At 39.9% G+C, this 23,941-nt stretch overlaps 1 protein-coding gene across 2 annotated transcripts in view; it reads left to right on the forward strand.

The window, feature by feature from the left end:
• Positions 1-1,330: 1,330 nt before the first annotated feature.
• The window catches only part of Vcan (versican), an 89,145-nt gene continuing 66,534 nt past the window's right edge, over positions 1,331-23,941 (forward strand). For both annotated transcript variants that reach the window (XM_059276450.1, XM_059276449.1), the window contains exons 1-4: positions 1,331-1,413; positions 7,217-7,591; positions 10,846-11,020; positions 11,100-11,227. In XM_059276450.1, coding sequence (XP_059132433.1) covers positions 1,344-1,413; positions 7,217-7,591; positions 10,846-11,020; positions 11,100-11,227 — 748 coding nt within the window. In that variant the 5' untranslated portion in view covers positions 1,331-1,343. The remainder of the gene's footprint in view (positions 1,414-7,216; positions 7,592-10,845; positions 11,021-11,099; positions 11,228-23,941) is intronic.

Genomic DNA, 23,941 nt, shown 5'->3' on the forward strand with positions numbered 1-23,941 from the left:
TTTACTTATTCCAGGCCAGGTTTCCTAGGTAATACAGAATGTGTTTTCTAAGGAAGGCAAAGGGAGTTCAGTAGGGTACCAACTTACATATGAGCCAGTGAAGATGTCTTTGGCTGCAAGTAACAAAATATTCTCGAATATATTCAAACAATAACACGCCTGTGAGTCTGCTTCCAAGACTATAGCAAAAAGCCTAGACAATCAACTTATACATAGAGAGAGGTTTCTTTTGCTCCACAGTTTTGGAAGATGAAGTGCATGATTGATTGGCCTTGTATGCTGGCCTGAGGCCAGGCAGCGCGTCATGCCTGGGAGCATGTGGTGGAATTGGCTGCTCCTGTGAAGCCGAAGGGAAAGCAAACAGAGAGGAAGAGATCCACAGCCCACATTCCCTTTGAGGACACAGCATTGATGGCCTGAGAACTCCCACTAGGCACCAACTCCAGCAAGGCCAAGTTCAGGCCCAAGCCTCCAAAATGTGGGTCTTTGAGAGATATTTAAATGGAAACTCTAACAACCCTCACCCCTGGTGCTTATCCTTACTAGGCTGGTTTCTATAAATTCAGACTTGGAAGGGCCCGTTTTGTGACTCAGACTGTTAAAGGTCTTTCCCAAAGCACACAGTAAATTAGCAGCTCAGCCAAGGTCAGTGTTTCTTGACTTTCAGTGAAGAACATCTTCTTTCATTGTTTACGCTCGAGACTTAAAAGCTGCTGAGGGCACTTTGAAACTGGTCACTTTGGCAATTAGCAGCTCTTTGGGATACATTTGTTTTGTTTGTTCAGCCAGGTAGACAGTCCGTGGTGTTTGTGTTTCCACTACAACGAAAACCTTCCAAAGGCCTTATTCTTGCTGGTGATAGCATCGGCCAGAGCCACGGTCAGTTTCTTCTCACCTCAAACTGGATGTGAAGCTTGCGCTTTTCAGCATCTCTTTTGTGTCATCTTTGGCATTTTCTTATTGTGTCCACATTCACTCTCTTCATTCTAATTAGATTCTGAGGGTACCATATCCTTTCTGTACCTGCTCCTCACCTTATTTACATAGGTTGTCATCTCTAGCGTTCTTTCTGTGGCCTGTCCAGCCGTGGCCATCATGTGTAAGCCTGGAGTTCTAAGTCCCCACACTGGGGCTTGGAGTTGTTTTGGTACTATTGTCTCAAGTGTGATTCCAATGAATGATTACAATGTTGTGATGTGGTCTATTATGAGCCTCCTGGGTTTACAGTCCACAGAGAACTGCCTCTTTTATTGCACCCAGTACCTTATTAACATGTGATTTATGGCCTGCCACCACCATAAATACTTGTGGTATACTTTGTCTTTCTTCATTTCTAGGACAAGATGTTGCTAAATATGAAAAGCGTCTTATGGATGTGCTCAACCTTATTAGTAACCCATGCACTACATAAAGGTAAGTAGAGTAACACTTTCGTTATTAATATGTGAAAAAACACTGGGGAATGGAATTATAATATGGGATCGCTATGATGAAGAATCATTTTAAAAAATCTATGCATTGCCTAAGATTTTCACTTAAAGTATTACTGAATATAGTGTATTTCGATAAGTCAAACAGACCAAACTAACAAACCCGTGAGAGAACCTTTCACTAACCTCTTAGATCACTTGTTATTGTTTATTCCTATGTTTGTTTTTGTTGTTTTGTTTTTTTTGAGACAGTGTCTCATTATGTAGTCCAGCTAGCCTCAAACTGGTAGTTTTCCTCCCCGAGCCTTACAAATGCTAGCTTACTAATATGCGTTACCGTGTCTGGCCCCCGAGTTGAACAACGAAAAAAGGCTCTCTGAGAGCATTGAGAATATTTAGAATTCTAATTTCTTCTGAACTACTTTTTAAAGACTTTCTTACACCAAAAAGAAAATTAAATCTGGGAGTCTAGAATTTGAATTTAGGGAATTAAAAAGTGTTGCCAGCAAGCGTTTGTCAGCAGCTCCCTTTGTCTTTGTTTCTGGACAGGTAATGGCAAGTAGGTGTGCATGCGCTGCCTTTCTTAGCTCCACCTTTCATACATATTCAGTGCGGATTCCATCACTCTACCTTTAGTGTTTGGTGCAATCCCGGAGACACAAGGAGGAATTTGAAGAGTCTATGTCAAGCTTCACCGGCTGATCTGTTTCTGCTTTGTGTGCTCGGCATGCTGGGCTCCTACTTCTGCATGCCCATGTTCCAGACTTTCTGAGATAGTCTGCCCATCCACAAGAAGCTTTTGTCTTTCCTCCTTCCCATATGTGATTCCTATTGCTTGACACTTCCTCTGTGGGGTTCTCTTTAGTTATATTTTAATTCATTCTTCAGGACTGAAGGTTTAAGCATCTCTCCATCTGTCCATTTATCCATCCATCCCCCCATGCCCCTTACCCATCCACCCATCTATTTACCCATACATCCATCTATCCATCCATCCACCTGTCCATCTGTCCGTCCATTCATCAATTAACCAATCCATCCTTCCATCGTCTGACATTCTTTTTGAATTCCTTCTTTGTATCAGGTATCATTCTAGGTGTCCAGGGATATATCAGTGGATATTGTGGATTTTGTTTTCATTAAACTTAAAATTTATATGAACTGGAAATAAACAAGTAATCATCCTAGATACTTTCTGATGATGAAAATAAAGTAGAATGGTATCCTCGAGAATGGCTTTGGTTCAGGGAAGTAGGTCAGGTCTCTTTGAGAAAGTAACATGTGAGCTGAAATGAGAATGGAAAGTCTCCAGCCTGCTAAGATCTGCCCTTAAGTTAAAAAGATAAACTTGTGTGAGCAACGGGAAACTCACTCTTGTTGGACAGTAGTGATCAAAAGGAAAGGAGAAGATATAGGCAGAGAGATAAGCAGAGATCAGCTTATATAAATAGAAGCAGCACCAGTCACGTAGACAGGATTCACTGGGAGCTGGAAGCTATTTTAAGTGCTTAACATTGGTTAACCAAAACATCCATTACCCATGTGCTGTAAAGAGGAAACTGAAGTGCCAAGAAGAACAATTGCTTCCCACATCCAGCAAGTATCAGAGCGAGGGGATGAGGAAGGCAAGCCATGAAGAAATAGCCCACACCCTTTTCTTAACTTCTCGTCTATCTGGGGCAGTACAGGTTTTCAGAAGACAAGATTTTACTCTGTGTGCACTAACACACACCAAAGAGTTTCAGTCCACAGAGGACATGCAGCATTAAATTCTTTAAACCTTTTGTCGTTCTGTAAAGACTGGATTACAGGAGTACAGAAGTGGCGGCATGGAATTAATTTGGACGATTATTGTGGCAGCCTGGACAATGAACTCCTAACTTACTTCAGGTGGTGGCCATGAGGATGGGAGTCCAGGGTCCAGTATCTGTTAATCGATTCCAAACCATCTTCTTTGATGTTTCCAGGAAGTAGATCAAGAGACCGGAGAGGAAAGACTAACAGTACCCAGTGAAGACAGGGGTGTAGAGAGGGTCGGGACAAGTTTGGGTGGCTAATAATGGAAGAGGAAACACAGTGACAGTCACAACAAGACGTGCCTCATTTGACATAGAGACTCACATAGTGAAAGCAAAACAATGAGTTGTTTATTTCCTCCATAGAATTAGCAATCATTAAGAGCTAACAATACCATGCAATTACTGCATTTGAGGCCCCATTCTTTATAATACACATAATCAATTTTTAGCTAACTTAGGAGATATTTAGTTCTTTCCTATGAGGGGCAGGAGCAAAAAGTGTAAAAGTTTAAGATCCAGATAAAACACATTTCCCCAGTACATAGAGGGACGGGCAGCAGTAACTTGCTGAGCCGACAGGGGTTTCTGTGTCTGCCCTGGTAGGACACAGGTCCTAAAGGCCAGTGGCTCACATTAAGGAACACCATGTCATACTGATTTGTTGGCTTTGGCACTTCTTGAACAGTGCCTGTTGCATTGGAAACCATCTTAGTTACTGAAAATTTACCCACTTGTTTTAATATTCCTCTAATAACACAAAATAGAGTACGGGGTTGTGAGGTCATGAGTTGAACAGGAACATAATGAATCCCACCTTCTCAATCTAATTATTTGTCTGGTGCCCCTTTCTCTGTCTTCACAGACGGAATTTACACCCTTCTTATCATGCAGAGTCTGTGCACAGAATGAGGAGTCACCGATCATTCATGACATAGTGCTTTCTCCCTTATGTGCTCGTGTAGACCACAAACCATCCGTGGGAACAGTAAACACTGATTTTGTCAGGATACATTTTTACTAGATTCAGACAAGTTCCTGCAGGTAGCAGATTTTTTTTTTAAATGTGCATACTTTATATACATTATACTTCAGACTGCTAAGATAACTCTTAAAATATTTAGATGTAATTAAGTTGGTTCTTGTGACCCAGTGAATTAATACCCAACTCTTAATACTCAAAAGTTTTTTACCACACATCTTTTTGTTAATCTTATTCTAAAGATTCAATTCGATGTAATCTTATATTCATTTTAGAGCAAAGGTTTTAATATGTGTGTTTAGCCAGAATAGTACATAGACCTTGGAACAGTGCCTTTTGTTTCAATGTGCTCTTCGTTACGGCAGTCTCAATTAACCCAGATTCTACACAGTCCATATTTCAGGAAGTTCTCTACTTCATGGGGTTGACTGAACCCTGCATCTTCCCCATGCCTTTATAATTGCGAAAAAATGTAATTTAGAAATAGATATTAAGGAATTAGAGATCGTCTGTCCTACACTATTATAAAATTATTTGTTTTTCTATTAAAAACAAACCTCAGTAATGTTACTATATTTTATTTGTGTTAAGTGATTCTTTAGGCTGCAAAGTGTGAACTCCTAGAACATGCAATAAGTGTAAATTAAATTTTTAGACGCAGAATTCACAAGTCTTAGAATTCTTGCTCTTGATAGATAAATAAATAAACAAATAAAACAGAAATGCTTCATCGCTTTAGGTGATTCTAAATTGAAGGAATGTGAACCAGTAGCGGTGACTTTTAGCATGTCTCCTACAGACTTGATGGATGTATGAAAGAGACCATGAAACTACTAACAGGTCTCAGTTCTGGCAGCGACAAAAGCAGGTGTCTAGAGAGTGAGACAAAATGAAGGCTGCCTGTGTGAATGAAGTTAGGGCCAGGGGAGGAAGTTAATAAATGCCAATGCTAAAAATTGGTTAGATATAATGAGGTCCGTGTTCTGGCTCAGGTGAGTCGCCAGCCAGCCAGGGGCTTGCCACTTCCTCTCAAGGGGCATCTTCACCAAGAAATCAGGTTCATTTCAAAGAGTGAACGCTAAGTTAGAGGTTTTATTTTCTAAGCTATGAAAATGAGGCTGTTGCCTTGCTATTACATTGCAAAAACAAAAAAACCTAAGGAGTATCTTAAAGAGTAACTTAGTGCAGCCAATAGGTTATCTCATTTTTAATTAATTTTAAGTATCCTGTGAACAAGCCATTCATATATATACATATATATGAATAGAATGTTGAACGAGTCCTGAAAGTAACAGTCATTATAATTTTGGAATAAATGAGTGATTTTATCATAAATACACCAGACATAGTACTGTATTAATCATATTTTTGGGAAGGAGGAGACAGGGTGTCCCTGTGCAGCCCAGACAAAACTGGACTTTTCTATGTAGCACAGGCCAGTTGCCAGCTGATGGAGAACCACCTACCCTGATGCCTTAAATCCTGGGATTGCCAGCATGAGCCACTGTGCCCACTTTAGGCCCATCTTCTTTAATTTTTTTTGGAGGGGGCAATAGAATTTCCTTTTTTTTTTTTAAGGGAATAACATCTTCCTGTAATTTTGAAAATGACCCAGCTGACTGATAAGGGTCCAGTGGGCTGTATCATCGCCGGTGTGTGTCTACATGGGGACATATAGTTCTCTGATGACTGGCATGATGCTAAAAAACAAAACCAAAAACATCCCTTTAGTAGCTAAAAGTCACAGTGTCACTTGATTTGGGGCCAGCTCTTTACTGTTGGCGGTCATTTCGTGAAGCCAGCCTTACTTTCCAAGAACAATAATTTGTATCCTTTCTAACACCTGGGTTAGCCTTGCGAGTGGAAGCCGGGAAGTGAAGGAGGGCTGGGGTGAGGGGGATGGATTCCAGGAAGGGCGAAAGGATGTTTTCTTTTGCATGCAGTGGTGTTAAATTGTAACCAGGGTATCCTCTGTCACTAAATGTTTAAGAGCTTAAACAGAAATGAGTATGTTAGGCGGGCTAGGTGAACAGAAGCTGGTCTTCCGGCCCAGGGATAATGAAAGGCAGTGTGTCTCTGCAAAGTGATTGCAGCTGGAGTTAGAAGGAAGCGAGGCCTCTGGCTGAAGGAGGGCCCAAGGAGGGCTCTTCAAACGTTAGGCTTGCTCTCGCTCCAGTCTCAGGAAGCACTGTGTGGAATTCTTCTTTCATTTTTTTTTTTTTAATTTTCTCTAAGGTAATGTGGTAGTTACCTTAAATGATTCTCGTCTCTGACCTGTTAGAGGAACAAGTTCAGGCTGGCCTTGGAAATTTGCCTGCCTCAATTGCTGGGCTGAAGAGGGCTCTTAAAATAGGAGCCTTGCCCTTTCTCGAGTCTTCTCAAGTACCATTCGAAAATTCTCACTTTGTCTTCAAATGTTAATTTTTTTCATTATATTTTCTCCTCTGATCTATAAACTTAAGTGTTTTTCCCTTTCAACTGCTTTTCTTAACACTAGTCTCGCTTTTTTTGAGAGACAGAAGGGGGAAAAGAGGAGGGAGAGCGGGAGGATTGATTTTTTTCATTGTGGTCTAGGCTAGACTGGAACTTAGAGCAATGCCCTTGCCTCGTTTTCCTGAGTACTAGGATTATAGGCACAAGTACCCACCACCCTAGCTTGATCTCACAGTCTGTGGTGCTGTGCTCTAGCCTGCCCTGTCCTTTTCTGCCCTTAAATTTTTGCTTGTGCTTGCCTTATTCTTCCTTTTTCCATGTTAAATACCAAGTGACAAATGCTTTCAAGCGAGCTCTGTATTTCAGTGTGCAAAGGTGAACATTATTAATCCGCATCATTGTTATAAAGCATTATTGAAGTTCCGTGCTACTTTCTTTATATAACTCATTCTCAGGTTTCCACACACTCAAGACGTAATGAAAGCTCCCTAACTGTTGCCTATCCATTCACACACTCAATAGACTAGGTTTCAGCTTTTCAGGATTACTCATCTGATATTTTGTCTTTCCTCTAGCGAAAACGGAAGAAAGCCCCCCTGTGAAAGGCTCTCTGTCAGGAAAAGTGAGCTTACCTTGTCATTTTTCCACCATGCCCACCTTACCGCCCAATTACAACATGAGTGAATTTCTCAGAATCAAATGGTCCAAGATGGAAGTGGACAAAAATGGAAAAGACCTGAAGGAGACTACTGTCCTTGTGGCCCAAGATGGCAATATCAAGATCGGGCAGGACTACAAAGGGCGAGTGTCAGTGCTCACGCACCCTGAGGATGTGGGTGATGCCTCCCTCACCATGGTCAAACTCCGTGCTAGTGATGCGGGTGTCTACCGCTGTGATGTCATGTATGGGATTGAAGACACTCAGGACACCATGTCACTGACTGTGGATGGTAAGACTTTCAGATTTTTAAGGAAGTTGTAGCATGAGACCCAGGAGAGAAGTGTGGCCAGTACTCAAGGATGTCTGTTGTTTAGGATATGAACAAGTGGAAAACACATCAATCCAACAATCTTTGCTTTTCACTGAAACCAAACTTACTCATTAAGAAAAGGTGACTTTTTGTGAAGCAGCTTTATTGACTGAGTCAAGTAATGTACAATATACTGAAAATAATGAAAACCTCAAGATATAGTACATAGTTCTTAAATTATTATTTTAGTGCTGAGACCTACCAGTGATTGCATCAGAATACTATTAAAACTATTCTACATTTTAATTTTGATGTTATATATGTTGTCTTAGTTACTTTTCTATTGCCATGACAAAAACACCTTGACCAAGGCAACTTGAAAAAAGACAGTGTTTGATTTAGGGCTCACAGTTAGTTACAAAGTGTTATGACCGTCATGGCGAAGGCCACAGGGCAACAAGGCCAGCAGCATGGTGCTGGAGCTAAGGCTGGGAGCTTACATCCTTATCTTTAAGCAAGAGGCAGAGCGCTAACTGGGAATGGCGTGGGCTTCCGAAAGTCAAAGCCCCCCCCCCCCCAGAGACACACCTCCTCCAACAGGGCCACACCTCCTAGTCCTTCTCAAACAGCTCTACAAACTAGGCACCATGACTTCAAACATATGAACCTCTAGGGGACATTCTCATCCCAAGTACCACATATTTATACACATAGATATGTAGATATAAAATGTTTCCCTTTTCTGATCTTAATTCTATTAGTGTGATTTTTGGGGATGCTGAAGTTCAAACGCAAGTTCTTGTGCATGCTAGGCAAGTGCTCGATCATGATCTTTGATCATGAGTGAGTGCCGGTGAGTTGGCTCAGCAGAAAGATACTTGTTGCCAAGCCTGACAAGCTTAGTTTGATTTCTGGAATCCACAGGGTAGAAGGGCATGCGTTTACCCATGCCTCCGTGCATGTGCACACACAGACACACAAAATAAATGCAAAAAAAAAATAAAGCCTTTGAGTTTAATTTCAAGAAGTATCATTGAAAAGTTACATTGAAAGCCTAACCATGATTTGTATCATAGTGTCTTACAAAGGCAATCAATATTTGAATTTTCAGTTGGTTCAGAGCAAGAAATCAGAAAGAAAGAAAATGTAATTTTAACACTAGCTGCTGTCCACTAAGTTTGTGATGACACATTTTACCTTTGTCCTCCCTGTAATGGCGGGTCATATGTCACTTGAGCTTAAGTTAGAAGACAAAGCAAAGAGAAATTGCTTTAATTGGGCACACACATAATGCCGCAGCTCTTGGAAGGAGAATGTGTTGGCAAGTTATTAAGCAAGACTCTAATACCCAGACATGATGGAACAGATTTTCCTCCAACTCCCAATTTCCCTATAAAATATTTACCTTTCAGAAATACATTAAAGGAGTTTTATTAAAAACTCTTTCTTGTTTAGCCAAAAGGAAATGGTTGGAATTTTAGGTGCAACAAACAAATTCCCTGAGCATCCTTTATTATTAAATTCATCTGTTTCCCGTTGCCCATGTATCCACTAAATCCCCGAGCTCTTCCAATCTGAGTTCATCATTGATTTTAGTTTACCTAAGAGTGTAGCTTCATATACATTTATATGGATAGCTGTATATCTCACAAATTCATACTCTAAAATTCTCAGTTTCACAGCTTCTTACATTTTTTTTTTCATCATTGAAGACTTAGCAATCGTATTTGCCTCTTGCTGCTCAGAAACAATGAATATCTTCCACCTAATCTTCTTAGCCCCATGATGTCCTCAGGTTATTCCAACAATTGCAGACACTTACATATGGGTTGATGGTTCCTGCCTTAGGCAAGGAGGCCCTCTGCTCTGTCCCCTCTTAGTACCAATATTTAGCACATGTGGAAGATTTATAATTCCCAAGATGACTTGAAACTTTAACCACTATAATCAAATTAAAACCAATTCAAGTTCTTATTTAAAGCTTAAAAGTTATTTTAGGGTGTTTCTCATGCTTACCAGATGCATGTTGTCTATGTTCTCCCAGACAGTTTGAGAGAGGTCACATGAAGGGAGATTGGCATTTGATGACATTCTGAGACATGAGAGATCAGAAACAGGAAAAGGAATGCCCTTTGCCAGTCAGTCCATCTATGAGTTGTTATGCGGCTCCTTTTGTGTGGGCACTGATAACAGGCTTTATCTGCAAGACGGTCATTCTAGTCCTGCACAGTTCTTTTCCTGGCTTGTCTGGAGACAGAGTCACAATATGAAGAATAACATGACAGAGAGGGTCTGATAGGCAGTCTGAATGTGGGAGACAAATCTGTCAACCCCAGGAAATGACTAGGACTCAAGGGGAGTGATTGACAGATAACTTGGAAACCACAATTCATTTCAAACAACAACAAAATGTGGTATTGAATACTATGAGTCGATCAAATTTTACTTATAAAATTGGGGTGCCCCCATCTGTATTTTGTGATGACTTCCCTGGCATATCAGTTAGATTCATTTTGAGGAATCAGATTTCCTCCAGTTAAAAGTGGATAGCATGTGGAAGCGGGAAGAAAGGACCGGAAGTTCCACCCCTTAACTGCTCTTTCTTCACTCTTTGACACTCTCTTGAGACCTAGAGCACAGTTTCTAATGATTTCTTTAGCAATACATAAAATACAACGAAGTGGAACCTGAGGCAAGCATGCTTGCTTTTGAGGAGTGTAGAGAACTTTATTTCAGACCTCTGTTGGCATGAAAACTGTATATTTGTATTAGTCATACCAGATACAAAAATAACACTAGCCAGGTAGTGGATATGGTGCATATTTGGACAGTGCTTTGCAATCTACCCAACCTTCAGATCAAATAAATGTTAGATCTACTGGATAAGACAGGAGATTAAGGTTCAGAGAGTGGGACTAGTTTATGAGTAGGGAGCAAAGTGATGACGGAAATAGGCATTGTCACAAAGATAGCCTGGTGTTTTTCTCTGCCTTATCCCACTATCCGTGAAAGTCAAGGTCATAACGCTGCATGATTCAAGGATGTAGCATGAGGAGCAGGACCCCTAGATTAGTGGCATTTTTTAAGTGCCATCAATCTACAAAAGTTTTGCATAGTAAAAATAAGTAACCATGATAATATAATTAGTTGGCATATTATTTCATTCTGAAGTTTTACACACTCCAGTGGGGGATTAAAGCATTGAAACAGTCTGTGGTTTGCTGTCTTTGCAGGAGTCGTATTCCACTACAGGGCAGCGACCAGTAGATACACTCTGAACTTTGCGATGGCTCAACAGGCTTGCTTGGACATTGGGGCAGTGATAGCAACGCCAGAGCAGCTCTTCGCTGCCTATGAAGATGGCTTTGAGCAGTGTGATGCAGGATGGCTGTCCGATCAAACTGTTAGGTGAGAGGCCCGGGCCCCAAAGCCTGTAAGTATTAATTTGCTAGTGACAGTGCCACTTACCTCTCCTTTGCCTCCCCAGATATCCCATAAGGGCTCCCAGAGAAGGCTGTTATGGAGACATGATGGGGAAGGAAGGCGTCAGGACCTATGGATTCCGCTCTCCCCACGAAACCTATGACGTGTATTGTTATGTGGACCATCTGGATGGTAAGACATTTAACCTTCTGTAGCTTCATATGAATTGAGAAAATTAAGAGAAAACCAGAACCCAGAGCATGGAGCAAGTCTTCAGGCTTGTTTGCATTCCACACAGCAGTATGTTATTTCCATGACTGTATGATTTTGTGGTAAGATAAGCCAAAATTACAGTGGAAAGAGAGGGAGGGGTGTGTAAATGGTTATGCAGGATGGAAATGTCTTGGCCAGTGGCAGATTCTTCACAGCCATGCTGCCTTTTTAGAGCGTTCAGAATAGAAAACTGTAAGGGTGGCACCTATTCTAGGGAGAGCCAGGTAGAAGCCCTGTGGTGACAAGCTGTTGTGACTCCAAGGGAAGATAAACACAACTCCCAACCAAGGCAAACACTATAAATTGGCAAGTGAGGTGGTATCAGATTTCTTCCCATATCCCTTTTGTCACATGGATTTCTCCAAAGAGTCATTCATCCAACCAATCCGCACATTCAACATGACATAAAGACACCTACTGTTGTAGGTAGCCTGCTGTTAACCAGGCATGTGAAAGCCAGTTTAGATAAAGCCTTTTCTCGTCAAGATGATATAGTCTGATTCATTCTAGCTCTGTCATTTCTCTCTGCCTGAGTAAAGAGTGTTTGCACTCACCAGGGAAAGTGTCTAAAGAGTACCAAGTAGTTTTCCGATAAAAGGCTCAAGGGATGGTATTTACCACTCTAGTGGAGGTGGGACCTTGGAGAATGGAGCTGATAGATGGGGCAGACTAAAGTCTCATGCCATAGTCAACTTTATTCAGAGCATCAGACATTTTATACTCTGAGGGTTAAGAGGAGCCACATGGGTACAATCACAAGGTGGGCGAGCTGAGTGTGGCAAAAACGTATTTTTTTCAGAGAGGCATATCAACAAATAACAATAACCAGTGGTAACAAATCATCTGAAGTAAAGTCATTCCTATCTGATACACCCGGGAGGTGCACATAAACACATTCCAAAAACAATTTCATGTTTTTGAAAAAACTGAGGTCACAAGACTCTTGTCTTGTTTTCTTGGAGTTTTCTCACAAGCACTCAGAATTCTCCTCATACAACTCCATTCTTGGATCATGTTCCAACAGGATAGAAGTTTCTATGACTTTTGAAATGGATTTTCATTTATAGTGACAGGTATCTTAGTAGCCCAAGTATTTAAATAGGTGATATTATATTGACTTATTCTTGTAATTTTGACTGATATTGTGTAAAATGAGGTTAGAGGAGACAGTCCCTCCCAGCATTAAAATTCTGTGATTCTGTTTGTTTGATGTTTTTCGTTGTTTCTTTGTTCTTTTGAGTTTGGCTGTGTTGGCCAGGCTAATCTCATACTGCCGGACTCAAAAGATCATGCTGTTTGGCCTCTCACGTAGCTGGAGGTCAGGTGTGTGTCACTTTGCCAGGCTTTGATTGTACAATTCTGTTCACCGAATGAGTAGTTACAAGATGTGAGAACTAACATATAAGCAGCCCACATTTTCCTTATGCATTGAATAAATGTGCCTTCAAGGGTGCTTTAGCATTCTTGTCAAATGATTTGATACCAGTAAGTATGTTTTCTGAGAATCCGATTCCAGGGCCAACAGGTCCTGCTTTTGTATTTGGGCAAGGTGAGACAGAGATATTATCCAAGCTACTATTGATGCATATAAAATTAGAAGCTTTCTCCTCCTCTTATTTTAACTGCTTAAAATATCTTTAAAATAGTTTTTAATAACAATTTTTATTGGAAATTATTAACTGGAAGACGTCGTTCCAGTAAATAGATTTCCTATTGCTATCTCAGTAGGGTGGAGATTTGTATCATGGTTTTAGCTTAGACTAAAATAAAATCTCTCAGGACGGCAATGTGTGTATATATATATACATATACATATATATATATACATATATATATATATATATATATATATATATATATATATATATATATATATATCTGCACCAGAGCCAGAGATAGCTTATGAAAGATATTTGTAAGATCCAATCTCTTGGAAAGAACATCATCAAATCTTATTGACATAGTGAACATTCAGACACAAATCTTAAACCAGACTTCTTGATGAAAAGTCAGGCTATGTACTCAGGGATCCTGAGTTGTTGGTCTAGTCTCCAATGTCCCTTAAAGGAACTGCCTGAGTCCTGCTTTCTAAGACTGTTGACGTTTTGAAAGCCTGGCTGGTAGACACCTTCCAGGGATCTCTTAGCCACACTACCAGTTGGAAGTTGCCTCTCACCATCTGTAAGTGTCATTTTGGTGTTCAGGAACTAAATTCTGTCAGAGAATAACTCCTGGTATATTTATCAAACTTACCACAAGGAAGGATTTATTAGCCTATTCTTTTTTCTTTCTTTCTTTCTTTTTTTTAAACCAGGCTATGTAGCCCAGATTGGCCTCAAACTCACAATCCTTCTGCTTTAGGCTTCCCAGTGCTGGGCTTACAGGCATGGGTTTGCTATTCTTAATAGGAGTCTCTTCCTCCCTCTGTAATCACTTAGTTCCAAGGCAGGTGTTTTATGTTAAGTTCCCGCCTGTCTCAATGTAATCCAACTCTATAGTGTAATGTTACTTGGGATAAATATTTCACATGTTTGATGACTCCAAACTTGTCATGTGGAATATAGCATGACAAAATCAACAGACTTTGAACCATGTTGTTGTGGTACATAAAAGTTGAAAGAGAAAGAGAAAAAAATCAATACAAACAGTATGTCAAACACTGGTTAAAATCTGTGTCAACAGAGCAACAATGCTTTTGTTTCATAGACGTTTGATGATTCTGGGGACACTCAGCATGTTTAGAATGACATTGTTTCAGAAACCTGTTCTCCCTTGTTCATTGCCCATAGGAAATTGGGAAAATCTTCAGACACTGCTCTTTTCTCTCACTTTGAAATTGGAGTGGGATAAAGGTTAAATATATCTATTGCTGCATTCATGGATTTGGTCATTTCCACCCATTTTGAATTGTGTTCAAGGAAGCCAAGTATATGAGAGATAGTGAAAGCAGTGAAAATTGTAAATCCTGACACTAATTTTTCCCTAAATTTAGTTATTTATCATGAAAGATATTACATTAACAGAATGTTAAGCATTTTTCTTTCTTAATTTAGAGTGTCATATGTACATTGACATTTTTCTTAAAAGTTAGCTCATTATATACATTCTAACCAGTCAATTTTCTGACTTTTCTAAAGTGGTATTTATAGCATAGTTTAGCATATGGCTATAATATTCAGTTTTGTTTTGAAAAATAACTGAGAAACTATAAAAGGGCATATCTATCAGTTATACCCACTAGTAAATACTTCAACATTAGCTTGTCTTTTTAGAAATGTTCTAGACTTTATGATGCTTTGTTAGATATGATTTAGGACAAGAATAATGTTATTAAAAATCAATGGGAACTAAGGTTTAAAATAGGAACACAGATGTTAACATTCACGAAATAATCATTATTATATGTAATCTCCATTTTCCTATCAACTGAATTTGAAAGATGTTGAGATGCCCTTGACATAGAGCTGAAATGACAAAATGATTCAGAAAAATAGATAAAAGCTTGAGACTCCAGAGGGCCTGGATTTGTGATGAGGTTACACACCAACAAAGAGATTATAAATTGAACATGCATTTAATATGTAGCCTACAAGGCATTATCACTTAGCAACACCAACTTGAAGTGTACCTGTTGTTGCTCTTCTCGGAGAGAACGACTGACTGGAAGCTCTGGCTTAATGCTGGTGCCAACCTGGCAAGAAACTAAGCTGCATATTATTGGTTCCAGAATATGTCAAAACTCACAGTTCATATTATGATTTTATGGAATATATGTTACTTTTATGTCCCTGGAAGTCTGATAATCATAACTCAAGCCCTGGCCTATGGGGACCACCAGTACTTAGGAAGGGTGAAGACCATGCTGAGGGCAGACTCAAGAGGCAGCTCACTTCTTCAGCATCAAGAAAAGAAAGGTCAAGCCAGCCATGAGGCTGTCTGCCTTTAATCTCAGCACATGGAGGCAGAGACAGGAAGAGCTGTGGGAGCTTATGGCCAGTCTGGTCTACAGTGTGAGTTCCAGACCAGGCAGGGGTACATATTAAGACCATTAAAAAAATAAAATCAATAAATAAAGTATCTTTGGAGAAATCCCAATATTGAAGGGAAGGTGAGCATGAAATTCCACTCCTAGCTGAGGCACTATTCACATTTGATACCCTGCTTTGACAGGGAGAGTCAGAGCTACCACACCGCAGGGTAGGCCCCACTCTGAAGAGTAACTTAGACAACTCAAACTGTACTCATCGGGGTAGATATGGGAAGAGCTGGGAGGAGAATAAATGTAATTCAAAATATGTTGTATAAAAGTTTTAAAGAATTAATTAAATATCATTTAAAAAGAAATACCTTGGTGCTGTCCTATGCTGCCGTTCATTGCTTGTCAGGTCAAGGGCAAATTTTGCGTCTTTAGGCTTTAAATGGTTACTTTGCAATTTAGAGTATTTAATTTTGAAGCATGGTCCAGAGACTGAATGAGATAATATGTGTAGCTTTTACTACATTGTATGGCACAAAGTCAGTGATTAATACATCGTAGCTGCTGTATCACTTATGGGGACGAGAGGTTCTTTACTCCCACTGCAGTCAGAGAAGAAAAGCACTTGAAGCCACACCTTCGTGTATTAGCTTCTATAGGAGGTGAATGTTTCTAGCTGTGAAGATTGTTAAATGTTGAAACTATGGAAAGTTCCATCCCTAGCGGTTTCTTAAAAATAGACCTGCTGTACAGTGTTAAGAGTGCAGCGCTCTGTCAAAGGCAGCTTGAGTCATGGTACTTTGAAGGACAGAGGGATCAACCAGAAACAGAGCATCATGAAGACAGGATCCTATTGAATATGATTAACTTAATACTGGAACATTATTGAATAGTTAAAAGAGAACACTGCGGCAAATAAATGGTTTTCTATTATCCCTCCGAATTTGTTTGAAATAAATCTACTCGGACTAGATAGTGTCTGCCTGTATCACAGCATTCAGGATCATTCTGGCCTCTCCTCCACAGAGTCATGTACGCACAGACACATGGCCGTGGTCTTGCCGTTTGGGGGTCTAAATCTTTCTGAAGGTGCTTAGTGAGTTATTGTATTCTCTGTTGACGCTGGCAGTGGGTTAGAAGGTTTGTGTGCCCAGCGGCGGTTATGGCAGAAAACAATTCCCAGATGAGATCGCCAAGAATAAGCTGAAAAGAGGACAATGTGAATATTTCAGCTAAAAATACCTCAAACTTAAAAAAAAAATCGATCCTTTTTAAATGAAAATATTTGTTAGGGTTTTTAATGGTAGCAAGTACCTGTCAGAAAATAGTTGGCTTTTTTTTTTAAGGCTTTTTATTTTCTCTGCAGATAAATGGGAGTGTGATGAATGAGGTCAGAGAGCCTCCCTTCCTGGCTGACCCATTAAGTTCCCTTGCAAATGAATCAGTCCTAGGCTTGCCTCCTGACGTGGTGACTGATTGCCTCAGAGTTCCTTCTCTTCTAACTGTGGAGACCTGTGTCCTATCTGCTCATGGCCTGTGTTTTCTGTGCAGCCCTGCCTTTAGGTTTTAATCTCAGCTCCATGAGCTGGCTGCCATTCTGGTTCTCTGGCTTTTACAAAGGCTCCCAGTGTGCTGAGAGACCTCCCCTGAGGACCTTCTCTTTTATCTGTTGTCTCTTTCCTTTATCACCCAGGAACCTTGAATGGACGACAGTGATCACTGTCTGAAAATATTTGCCTTCATTCCTTTCTCTTGCTAGTCTGTGGGTTCTGGGAGGGGAAACACCCACACAAATTCATCTTTCTATTTCTAATATGTCATAGTCACACAGTAGATTCTCCATAGGTTGGATAAATCAGCAAAGAAAATAATTTAATTTCTTATTGTCTCTATGTAAACCGTAATTTACATGCTCTGTGGGATGAATGGAGCACCAAAGTATTTTATAAAAACAAAAGACTAAACAATGAAATGTTAATTTTCAGGTTTGCATGTCTAGCCATAAACTTCTTCCTCGTTTCACACTGTCTTAGTGTTCTATTGCTGTGAAGAGACCCCCCCATGACCATGGCAACTCTTTCAAAGGAAAGCATTTACTTGGGGCTTGCTTACAGTTTCAGAGGTTTAGTCCATTTTTACCATGGTAGGAAGCATGACAGCATGCAGGCAGACATGGTGCTGGAGAGGAGCTGAGAGTTCTACATCTGAATCCACAGGTAGCAGGAAGAGACACCTGGACCAGGCTTGAGATTTTGAAACCCCAAATTCCACCCCCAGTGACACACTTCCTCCAACAAAGCCACACTTACTCCAAAAAGCCACACCTCCTAGTCCCTCTCAAGTAATACCACCCCTTAATGACCACACACTTAAGTATAAGAGCCTGGGTGGGGGGGAGGGCATTCCTATTCAAACCATCACATACACTAGCATTTCCTTTTTGTGAATCATTTTGTCGTTCACTTTTGGTTTTGCTGCTCACAAACAGTGCCCTCAACAGTTCTTTAGCAGACCTGTTTTATAACCACAAATGCACATTCACCACTTTGACCCTGCCCTTCCCCTACCAAACATCGTGTTTCATGTGTTTTTCCACAAGCACAGACTCTGCCTGGTCTTCAAAGCCTCAACAGCCTTGTCTGCTGCAGCCCGCTCAGTCCGACTTTTCTCTTTCTCTGCTGTGACTCTGAGTGCATCCCAAACACCTGGCCCTCTGCAGAGCTTGTGCGTGACACCCACCCCCACACCACACACACACACACCCACCCCCACACGCTGTGGTGCACTGATTAGCACAGAGAACACTCCCCTAGCCTGTCTTTCCAACATTCTCTATTACTGGTATTCAAAAGCTAGTGCTTCCAGAATTTCTTGATTGGCTCTTCTGGCTCACACTGGGATTTCTTGTAAAACAAACAAACAAACATCCTGCTTTAAAGTTGGTTTCATGACCTTTGTGTTTGTTTTGATTCCTTTTTTTTTCTTCAAATATGATGTTACCAGTTTTATTTCTGACAAAATACTTCAAGCTCTCAGTTGAGAAAAGGCAAAAAGACCACAAGTTTCTGTATTTTATTTCTGAGCCAACATCAAGGGATTGTCATAGGCATGGACACACATAATAGTTAACCAAGAAATTCTTGATAGAAATTGTTGATTTTCTTTAAACTTTATCTTTTTTCTCTCTCTCTTTAAATTGTTGGTCATTACTTTGTATATTACTTGAAAATACTTCCCCAAGTCTGTGAGATGTCATTTAAATTTTTTTCTACGACCCTTTGAAGTTAAGAAGTTTTTAATTTTAACCAAATCTAGTCCATCTATTACTATGTTCTTTTGGTGTCAACACTAAGGAAATGTTGCCAAATCTCCAGTCATAAAACTTTCCACTTGGTTTTCTTCAAAGAATTCCATGACATTTTGATTGTTGTTGTTTTTGGTTTTTGAGACAGGGTTTCTCTGTGTAGCCCTGGCTGTCCTGGAACTCACTTTGTAGAGCAGGCTGGCCTCGAACTCACATAGATCTGCCTGCCTCTGCCTCCCGAGTGCTGGGATTAAAGTATGTGCCACCATGCTCTGCTGAATTTCATGACTTTTAATTCTCTTTTATTTTGATTCATTTTGAGTTACTTTTTATATATAACATAAGGTATAGGTTCAAAGTCATTCTATTGCCCAGCACAATTTCTCACAAGGTGTATTTTTTTTCCATTTAATGAGTTTTTCACCCTCTTGAAAACAAACCAAGCAGACACATATTTATTTTCAAACTCTCAATTCTATCATATTAATCTACTCGCCCATCTTTACGCCACTAGTATGTTGTTGTTGTGATTTTTGAGACAGAATCTCTTATAATACAGGCTGGCCACAAAATTTCTGTGTAGTTAAGGCTGGCCGTGCTTCCTGATCTTCCTGTCTCTACCTCCACATCAAGGGGGTTATAGATGTATATCTTAATGCTTGACTTACAGTACAGTATTGCCTTTATTGCTATGGTTTTGTAGAAAAGTTTGAAATTGGAACACATGAGACCAGAAGAGTTCTTCTTTCCCAGTGTAGATGCTATTCTGAGTCTCTTGGGTTCCTAAATTAATTTTAGAATTAGCTTGCCAGTTTCTACAAGGAAGTCAGCTAGGATTCAGTAGAGATTACATTAAGTCTCCAGATCAAGTGAGAGTATTTGGCCATCATAACAATTGTAAGTCTTCTGGTCCACGAACATGGGATGCTTTTCTGGGGGCTTTAAATATTTGATTTCATTCAAGAAAGCTTTTAGTTTCCAGAGTATAAAATTTACAAAATTTTGTATAATTTATTCTTAGTATTATATTTTTGATGTTAATGTAAATGGATTTTTCTTAATTTCTTTTTCTAGTTATCTACTTCTAGTGGGCAGAAATCAATTGATTTTCATGTATTCCTCTGTCCTAATAGACTGTACATAACTATACCAGTCTATTAGTGCTAATTTGTAGTTTTGCCTCAACCTCAGCCTAGAACAAGTGAGAAATTTGGAAAGCACATTTGCACCTTTCTAGGGCCTTTGCTCCCACGTGAGAAACACTGGCAACCCAATGCTGACCCTGGGTTCTGAGCTTCACAGAGGTGATTCTGCCAGCCCAGAGCATCCCTGTCACTGTTTGCAGAAGACGGACTTTTATGCAGGTCCTAAGATCCAATCTTGGTGGAACTGGCATATATTTGCAGTATATATAAATAGTGGCTCTTCCCCCTCTTCCTTTTTTTCTTTTTTTATTATTAAGAAATTTTCTGTTCATTTTACATACCAACCACAGGTGCCCCTCTCCTCCTTCCTCCTGTCCCCCAGTCTTCCTCCCCAACCCACCTCCATTCCCACCTCCTCTAAGGCAAGTACTCCCATGGGGAGTCAGCAGAGACTGGCATATCAGCTGAGGCAGGTCCAAGCCCCTCCCCTGAACCAAGGTTGTGCAAGGTGTTCCACCATGGGCACTGGGCTCCAAAAGGCCCACTCATCCACCAGGGACAGATCCTGCTCCCACTGCCAGGGGCTACCCCAAACAGTTCAAACTAAACAACTCATGACTATGCAGAGGGCCTAGTCCAGTCCCATGGAGGCTTCACAGCTATTGGTCCACAGTTCATGAGTTCCCTAAATAGTGGCTCTTTAAGGAGGCAGTGAACAGTGTTTATGAGATGCTATGCCAAATATGTATAGTTAATTGATTTGTGACCCAGAGGATAATGAATATTCATTTATTCATTTTTAACATTATTCATTTTAAAATACATATAGATGCATTTTAGTCAAAATATGACAGAGTGAAAGAGAAATTCTTTGAAAAAGTTTGTCAATACTTTGAAGCCAATGATTATATTGAATTGCTGTTAACACCATGTGCTCTGGCAAATTTGGTAAGTGGTTTTGACTCATGGGTACCTAGATGTTCTTCTTCTTTGGTTACTTCCAATTTACTCATCTCAGCCAACGACAAGCTGCTCACATGTAAGTTTTACCCAAATAACAAGGTTATACATACATATATATGTATATATATATCACACATTTTATATATATAATATATATATATATATTATATATATATAAATTTCATAGTGAAACTGAAAGCAAAGGCAGGGATTTGGCTACTTTACTGAAACGATATTCACAGCATATAGTCATATAGTTTGGTACAACAGAACCAATAAGCACAATGTGTAAAAAAGAAACTTAAAATTTTTGATGCCGCCCAGCAAATTCCATGGTTCAAAAAGCCATGGTGAGGCCTCAGCTTTCACCATGGAGAGCCGCCATCAGCTTTATTTAGTATCCCAGGATTGCTCTGAACTTGAGCTTTTTAACAGCTCTGCTGGGTCTCCTGGGAAGAAGTGTTAACATTTGCACACCAGGGATCATTTTTCATGCTTTAATTTGTTTCGCCATTTCTTGCTGTTTCAGTATGTGTCACCTTTTATTCTGCCAAGAAGCCTCTTTCCCATCAGGCACTCAGAGCATGGAAAAAGCACATGGCCTGCTTTCAAGGAGTCTTGCAGTAGCTACTGGTCAAATTAAAGTAATTTTCCTTAATATTTCTGATGATGTTAATTCCCCTGATTAAGAAAGTTCTAGTTTGTGCAGTGTCAACAGATGCTAAAAGCTAAATGAAGTGTCTTCTAGTTCTTTCTAGACCAGTGGTTCTCAACCTTCCCAATGTTGTGACCTTATAACACAACTCCTCTTGTGGTGGTGACCCCCAACCATAAAATTATTTTCATTTTTATTTCATAACTGTATTTTGCTACTTTCACGAATTGTAATGTAAACATCTGATATTCAGGGTATCTGATATGAGACCCCTGTTAAAGGGTCATTCAACCACCAAGGGGTAGTGACCCACAGATTGAGAACCACTACTCTAGACCATCCCTGGAGAGGTAATCAAAAGGAATAGGTTAAAGCTTGAAGCAATTAGCTTGAAAATGTGTGATAATGTTTATATGCATTTTCTATCTGAATAGGCAAATTACCTTGTGTAAAATCCTCTGTTCTTCATTATAGTCTATGTGAACACTAACGTGACTATATGTGTATAAACTTTAAAAAATCCACAGAGCTGCTTTGAAGAATCCACTCCTAGAACATTATGGTGGATTTCTTGTCAAAGTCAAAGAAGTCATTGTCCACCTAGGACGTACCCTGTCTGCTAAATCTAAAATGACCTTGATTGCTCAGGTACATGTGTGGATGAGAAGTGACAGAGCAGAGTTGTCCTATGCTAGTAAAATTTCAATTTCCTCCCAGAAGGCTCTCTACCTGCCTTCTGAACTGCAAAGACAGTGCTGGGATAGTAGCATGAACGCATTTTCCTTATTTGCTGAAAGACATACCCCTGTGATATTGAAGAGATGACCTCCTCCGTTTGGTTTAAATTGCTGACTTAGATACATGACCAAGGAACCCTGCTCTGGTCCCCTTCTTCTTCACTTGCTGTCCTTGATACAACTATGGGAGGCAGCTGACTACACACTCGGATATGTTCTCTCTAGCTTTGGTTCTGTCTGGTAACCTGATTCACTTTTTCAGTTTCTATGAAGAGACGTCCTAGTATCTACCAGAATTTTAAGATATGTTTACTATAAATCACTTGTGAATTCTTTACTTCATTGAAATACGTGTCTTTAGAGCAAAAATTTCCAGAGTATTTCAAGAGATGAACTCATCAACAGATGTCCTGCTTCAGTGTTTGGAGACTGTTACACAGAGAAGAGGTGGCTTTCCATGTGTAGGCAGTGCGATTTGCTGTGAACTGAGCATTAACTGCAAGATACTAAAGGGCAATAATAAAGTTGTGTGATGTAGGCTTGTCATATTATTAGAGCTTTGAGATGAGCAAAGTTAATGTTTATGCTAAAGTGCTATATTATAGGAAGGATTAAGTCATTAATTTTGCAGCAGAGTTAAAGTTAGTATGTTTTCTTTCCTTTTTCTTATTATTCCAAAATATCAATTATGCCACAGAGGGCAAGTGACTACCTTTTATCTTTATAAATGAACTTTTTCTATCCTTGCCATAAAACAAGCTCAATCAATCTAGTTAAACATTTCATTTCCATCCAAGTGGCATGATACGCAGGGGTGACTTTTTTCAATGTGGGTTTTTTTTTTTTTTGTTTTGTTTTGGTTTGGTTTGGTTTTTGAGACACAGTTTCTCTGTGTAGCTTTGCACCTTTCCTGGAACTCACTCGGTAGCCCAGGCTGGCCTTGAACTCACAGAGATCCACCTGGCTCTGCCTTCCCAGTGCTGGGATTAAAGGCGTGCGCCACCACTGCCCGGCCTCAATGTGTTTTTTTAAGTAGTCACAATGTTGGGGCTGGAGAGATGGCTCAGTGTTTAAGAGCACTTGCTGTTCTTACAGAGGACCAGGTTTGGTTCCCAGAACTCACACTGCTTCGCTCAGAACATCTTGTAGCTCCAGTTTCAGGGAATCTGACATCTTCTGGCATCTGAGGGAACTGGCATGTGTATGAGTATACACAGAGAGACACATATGCATACATACAAATAATATAAAATAAATATAAAATCCAAAGTAAAGGAAATTAAAACTTTCCAAGGTTGGAAAGGTTCTTACACATAAATGGAATGGAAATTAATCAGTCTCGGGATACAGAAGTTCAACTAGTAGAATCATTCTTCTGTGGATATCACAGATATTGAAAGGAAGTCATATCTTTCAAGTGAGCTAAATCATTGATATAAGGTTAGATTTGATGATAATTCGTACACGGAAAGTTTACTAAGTAGCTCTTCATTGGTGAATGAAAATGACATTTCCCTTTATAGCCATTTTGGCAATAACTAAATCTTTATTCATTTTAATACCCAGCCGTGTTTGCCCTTGAAAACTGAGATCCCGTTACATTGCTCCTTATTAGCCATTTCTCTGGTTTTGTCTCCAGAAGCAGAATTTTCCTTAATGAGTGAGATTCTTTGCTTCAGTCTGGCTGGCAGGTCACTCTTGATAGTCTCTGGGAAGAGTAGTTTTCTTTTAGAACAGTGTCTAACAATGCAGGAAGCTGAGATACCCAGAGTGATGTCAGCTGTGACAACAAACCCATGAGTTGTACCTTTGAGGGATAGAAATGGGCATGCTCACCTCCCTAAATATGCATC

This window comes from Peromyscus eremicus, chromosome 11, assembly GCF_949786415.1.
Source record: "Peromyscus eremicus chromosome 11, PerEre_H2_v1, whole genome shotgun sequence".
NCBI lineage: Eukaryota > Metazoa > Chordata > Mammalia > Rodentia > Cricetidae > Peromyscus > Peromyscus eremicus.